The 6487-nt window shown below is 43.3% G+C and overlaps 1 protein-coding gene across 1 annotated transcript; it reads right to left on the bottom strand.

Annotated features, from left to right (window-relative positions):
- Nucleotides 1-427: 427 nt before the first annotated feature.
- On the bottom strand, nt 428-5945 carry LOC139731839 (uncharacterized). Its single transcript, XM_071642714.1, has one exon. It carries the CDS (start codon nt 5943-5945, stop codon nt 1854-1856), a length of 4092 nt encoding a protein of 1363 aa, XP_071498815.1. The 3' UTR covers nt 428-1853.
- Between the last annotated feature and the right edge of the window lie 542 nt (nt 5946-6487).

The following is a 6487-nucleotide window of genomic DNA, read 5'->3' as shown; positions in this document are numbered from 1 at the left end:
ATGATTTTGAAGGAAATACAAATGCTAATTCCTTTAGCTCCTAAAATTTCATCTGTCTAGTTAGAGCTTTTATTACCTTCACCTCCCGCCATACTGAACTTTGCTTGTTTGCTTGCACTATTACTGTTTAAAAATGCATTAACATTCTGTGAACAGATGACAAGCTACTTTTCTTCTTTGATGCATTCTCTTCAACGGATGGTATAGTATTGATGGAGAGGATGAATGGGCACTTAATTTTTTGCGAGATACCAAGAAACCATGTATGGAATAGCACAGAGCATACCATTCTATGAAGAATTTAAAGTATATTTGATAAAAATCAGTTTTGGAATGGCTGAGACACCCAAAAACAAAGTAAAGCAAAACAATTATATTTTCATCAAATAAAACATTGAATTCCTCATGGAATCATAATATGCTCTTTCATATTTCATGAGAAGTTTTTCATAGTCTCACAAAAAGAAAAAATGTTAGAAAAGATAAGTTAGGTCTTACCCGAAAATATATGATCCCTTTCACTTCTTTTTACAAGCTTTTCATCATCATCATCCACTGCAGAAAATAATCATCCCTCTGAACACACTACTGCCCCATACAAAGTGTCCATGAAAAGGCTATGTAACAATAACAATATAAGGAGGGTTTGAGTGCAAAAACTCTTCTCACAATGTGGGTACACATAATTACTGGTTCCTTCACTACAAGATTCTGCCTCATTACATGCATCCCTTCCTATCTGGAAAGGCTGACATTCTCCAATTGATTAGCTGGGTGTCTTTTTTATTTGATTCTACTGGTCTTTCTAAAGAAAAAAAGAGTGTGAAAATTTTATAATGTTCATACCATTTGGCCCTTGTGAAATATGACAAAGACAGTTTACAATATGAAATGAGAAAAATCCAGGGTCTCGTAAATTCTTACAGCATTTTCATATCATAGTCTCCATGAGGGTGAATGTTCAAGTGCCTGATATCAATACCATATCGGGAATATGAAGTAAGATGATACTAAAAAATCATGATGTAGCATCATGGCCATGACAAGTATTCAGATTTATGTGACAACTTGTAGGAGTGAAAAAAAAAACCCACCAACAACAAAAACTTGAATGGCATAGCAATGACAAGTATGAGCGACTGCTTTCTATTGAGTACTGAGTATCTTTTGGTACCAGATTTTGAAGGGAATGTTCAAGATATCCTATAATAAAGAAACAAAGTACACAGGGGCATGATCACCCCAATCTCACTCCACTAATTCACTTCCCATTACTTAATAGCACATATACTGTCTCCCTCCAAGTAAGTGATGAGAACATTGTACAAACATATCATTCCAAACTATCCTCTTCTAATTATCAAGTTGCCAGTTAGTAAAAAGTTTGTGAACAAGCCTCTTGGAAAGACTTTGTCATGACAATTTCCATGAAATACATCAAGAGACATGTCGTACAATTAGCTAAATTTACAACAGCCATTCCACCTTTTCTGGTCATGAAAACTGAGGTGCTAAATATACACAATGACAGAAATTATGCCATGAGGCCAGCAAATTGTTGTTTATGGTCTGCAAGAGACTGATGATGTTGCCAAATTGATGCATGCAGTACCCAACTCCAATGATGGTAAAATGCATTGTGATAAAATATGAAAGAAAAGCAAAGATAGAAATTCTGGGGTTCTGATCTCTCCATATGCTGATGCCAGGCCAACAAAAGCTCAAATTACTCTTTTACGAAGCAGGAATTGTCCAAGCCTATCATATCACTGGCGATTTTTTGTTGGTGAGCAGAACAAGTGACATGTCAAAGGTTAAGTTAAGTGTATGACTCCTACTAGATCTCAGTAGTCTTACTTCTCTTCGGGTGAATGTTTTTCCTTGATAATGGCTTTGATCTGATCCCATTTCTTGTGGAACTCGCCGAGGGACACTAACTTGCAGCTGGAGATCTTGTGGTTTCTCAGGTCGGGCAAGAGTGCTGCACGCTCCAGAACAGTCATGTAGCGTTGCATAATGTTGCAGTCCTGTAAGGCATGGCAAAAGTCATCAAAGTTGCAGTTGGGGTACATCTGCTCATGAAGCATTCGTGGGGGCACAAACGGAACATTGGAACGAACAACTCCACAGAAGCATGCCTCCTTGTAGAAAATTTTGTACGCCCATACAAATGGTTTCTTTGTGGAGGGTGGATCCTTTGATGGTATTCTGATCAAACGAAATGGACCAATGTCACTTTCATTGGAACTACCAGTGCTGCTACTATCTGCTGTACCTGATGTGCATGTGTCTGTTGCTAAGTTGACTACTTGGCAATGACCATCCACTGAAGACGTCTTTGCAGGGGTACTATTTGCCAAATGAAATTGATTGTGCAGCTGTGATACAGTGTCAGTTTGGATAACAAAGACTCTTTTACTTGTTTCAGCTTGCAACAAGGATTCCTGTGAGACAAGTTGTGTGGGTTGTCCAGGAACATATGCTATCTTTGGGAGGAGCACTATGGGGGACTTTTGAAAAGACGGTTGAATTTCTATGCCATTTGAAATCCTAGAAGTTGGTACGGAACTATCAGGCTGGACTTGTTTTGCATCACTGTTGCCTGAAGGGACTCTCATGAGTTTCATTTTGTTTGCTTCCAATCCTGTGGCTTGCCAGACAGTCATTGGTGCAATCTTCCGGTAAGAATTTCCGCAATCTCGGGCCCCACGTGTTTGGGGATGCCTTTGCCCCTCCAAAGATGTATGTGGATCACATGCTCTATGGGTCCGGGGCAAACTCTGCACAGGTTTTTGGTTGAAGAGTGATAACTCATTTGAATTTTTACGGCTGTGAACTGCTCCTTGCTCTTTAGTGAGATGTCCACTACCTCCTGTGGGTCCGTAGACAACTTGAGTACCTGCAACACCAGTTAGGTCCGTCTTTCTCCCACTGAAGGCTGTCTTGACCAATGGCTGCCCCGTGCTCCTTTGCACATCAGCTTGTGATGTGTTACAACCTGGCACAGATTGAGTCTCTTGTGTACTACTACGACTCACACTGCTAGTATTCAAATTTGGGCTTGAAGGGGTTGGCGACTGGTCTTCTTCGACATCGATGATTAGAGATGGATTATCCTCACATGGGAAGTCAGGAGGCTTAGTTACATCTTGTCGTGATGAGATAACAGCCCTTTCCTTGGCTGCCTGCCTGGCAGCTTTCTCTGCTGCAGCATCAGCTGCCCTTTTGTATATTCTCTCAGCAGAAATTAAGATATTCATCATATCAGCAGAATCTTGCTGCATGGACTTTTGTTGCTCAACTTTATGTGCCATGGTGGTGTCCAGTGCAACATTCTCAGGCTCTTGGGAGTCTGGGGGCACCTCAGGTGACATTGAGCTCTCCACAATAACAAGGTCCTGTGACTCATCCAGATCTGCAGCAGTTATTTCCTGGTTACAGTCTGACTTACTGGTACACACATCAGCATTGGCTTCACTTGACTGGCTGGGGCAAAGAGCATCATTCTGTAAAACTTCCATGGGTACATCTGCATCAGAATTTTTCCCAACTTCATCTGCAGAATCAATAGGGGCGTCGGTTCCCTGCTGTTGATAATCCAGCTCTTTCAACATTTCCTTCTTGATCAAACCATCAAAATACTGGAACACATCGCCTACATGCTTGAATGACTCTGATGATTGCTGCATGAGCGTACAAATAACAGTTTCCAGATTCACACAAGAATCCTTGTTCACTGTCTGCTTCTCCTTCAAGTTTGTGGTAGGATGCTCCACTTCCCCATCTTCTACCTTAGGTATATTGTCATGAGTCATAGTCACAGAAGAAGGTCTGAAGTACTTTCCTGAGTCCTCATCACTGCTCTCATTTGATAATTTAGGTGGGGTCTCCGTACCCTTCAAATCAAAGTTTGAATCACTGCTGGACAAAATCCGTTTCAGTGCTCGCATCATAATGGCACTGAAGTATCCATGCACTTTCTCACAGTTTGTGTTTTCTTGGGATTCTGACATGCTTTCACTTGATTCTTTCTCCCTTGTGACTGGTGTAGGTGCAATCTTTTTAAGTGACAGATCAAGAGGAAGCTCATCTCTACCACCAATGCTTGATTTTTTACAATTTTCATGGATTTTGGGTGCAAACTTTCCACTTTGTGAAACTTCAGTATCCAGGGTGCTAGTTCTCTGTACTTGCCTTTTAGGCAGAGTTGGGTGAACATTCTCATTGGGCAAACTTCTTTTCCTTGGTATTTGCACATCTTGTGACTTTGTTTCAACTGAATCACACTCTTCTTGCAAATTGGCGGTATTCTCAAAAGAGGGCGTGGGTGGGGCCATCTTACTCGCTTTCGTCGCCAGACTTTCTTGACAGAATGCTGCTGGTCTTGAAGAATGACATCGTTCACATCTTTCATTTTCTGGATTGAGTACTTGCTGATCTGGGTTTGGGCTGCTAGATGCACGTCTGTCTTCATGGAGATGATAATGTAGTCTCTTCACACCAACAGAAACATTTTCCTTGTTCAAGTCGGGCCATGGGGGTGACTCAATACCACTGTCCCAAGAATCCTTTCGGCCACTTTCACTGTTCATGCTGGATCTAGACGGTACTCTGTGGTCACTCACTGGCATTTCCTGCAGTTCTTGATGTGCCTTTATCATCAAAGATTTAGGCTTTGCTGGTCTTCCACTTGCACTAGATACAGGCACATGAGAACTGGGTTGATCAATGTAAGAACCTCCACTTATTGAACACTGCAGGTTGGGATTAGCCAAGCTACGGACCTCAACAATTCTTGGCATTGATTCTTTTTCACCACTGCTCTCCATCAGGGCATGTCTCAGCAAATTGCCCTTCTGTTTGGTCACAATCGTTTCGGGACGATCAATCTCCTCATTGCTGGGAAAAGCTGCCCTCTGGATTCCTTTCATAACTTCTTGCTCCTGCTTGATTGAAAGTTCTCTAATTGAATAACCAGCACAATTTTGTTGAATCCTTGAGGAAGCAGCATTCAAGGCTCCTGGCTCTCTGTATTTTCCTCCACGACTGGTGAGGACAGCAGCTTCTTGAGCTTGGTGTGAGGAGAACACAGGCATCATGCTCTCACTAGAATTTGACCGCTTCATATATCCTGTGGGCTGTGACACTACTTTGGTAGTGCTTCCAGTTTGTGCAATCAAGCCTTTGCTCTGCAGGGCATCTGTCCTCACTAGGCCACAAGATGATTCCACACTGAACATCTGTGTTGATACAGGTATACTTTTTCCACACACTGGAACTTTGTGAGTTGGTAATGCTTTGTGACTGATATGCTGCACAGGCCATAGTTGCTGAGCATGATAAGGCACAACATTGGGCTGCATCACCTTCTGTGCTACAAAGCGTTGAGGGCATTGCTCACTGGGTGAAAACGCTTGTTGCCTGAATGCACTGCCACCACCACAATCACCAACAAAGTAATCCTTGCTCGAAGAAGTATGCTGAGAAGATGAGGAGGGCCTTCGAGCATCATGTGGATAGCTCCTGTGAACATGGGACACATCCTGCTGGGTTGCAGAGCTCATCCTGGACTGGACATTCATGGCAGATACGACTTTGCGAGGCGCAGAAGCATGAGAAGGTTGGAGAGATGACGAACTACCAATTCTCTGCCTTTGTGACAGGTGAACCTCCTCCTCATGCCAGTAACGCATATCTGGGGTAGCTGAATGCCTCCTTGACATGTGAGTCTCTGGAGAAATTTGTTTCTGGTGTATGGGTTGCACTTGTTGAATCAGCTGACCACCTCTCTGTGTTTCATGAATAAGGTTAATGGCCGCACCATGAGCTTTTCTGAGTTTGCTGAGCATCTCTGACTGCCCTTGTTGGTGGCCTTGCATTTCAACAAGGTCACTCCTATTCACATTCTCTAACGTATTCTCCGAGACCTTTTCCTGGTAATGCATGGCATGCAATATTCGCAACTGTCTGTTTAATGACTCGGGATCTGCAACGCCATTGTACAAGACTTGCTGTTGGAGACCTTGTGGATGCTGCAAAGGCACTACAGGTCGAACCTTACTTTCAGGTGGAGCCACACGACGTGCATCATTTGGTACAAGTTGCTCTTGAGTGCTACCAGTGCAACGCGACACAAACGGACTCTGGAAGAGATGCTGCTGGTTAGGCTGAAGGAGCATGGCACCTGCAATCTGGCCCCTATGTGGTGCAAACTGTTGCTGCCGGTACTGATCCGGACTGGAAGCTATTTGTCCACGAGGCATGAATGCCGGCTCCAAAGGCACAGATGGTGCTGTTGGTCGTCTGAAGGCACTTGTTGGGTGGCACATCAAAGACTGGGTTTGGGCACCAGAAATGAGAGAGGCTCGAGGAAAAGCCTGATGGCCTGCACCAGACTGGGGGTACATCTTGCAGTGTGGAATTGTTGCACTTTCTCCTGCTCACATGTAAAGAATTTCTGAGTTTGGGTTTCAGCTAAGGCACCTCA

The sequence above is a fragment of the Diadema antillarum genome, unplaced genomic scaffold (assembly GCF_040938485.1).
Source record: "Diadema antillarum isolate AM-2024a unplaced genomic scaffold, OU_Dant_1.0 seq00000386_RagTag, whole genome shotgun sequence".
Taxonomy (NCBI): Eukaryota; Metazoa; Echinodermata; class Echinoidea; order Diadematoida; family Diadematidae; genus Diadema; species Diadema antillarum.
The sequence above is the reverse complement of the archived record's forward strand: the minus strand, read 5'-3'. Positions and strand labels throughout refer to the sequence as shown.

Bases quoted from the DNA above. Each gene is read 5' to 3' on its own strand.
- LOC139731839 (XM_071642714.1), bottom strand. From the start codon at position 5,945: ATGCATTACCAGGAAAAGGTCTCGGAGAATACGTTAGAGAATGTGAAT.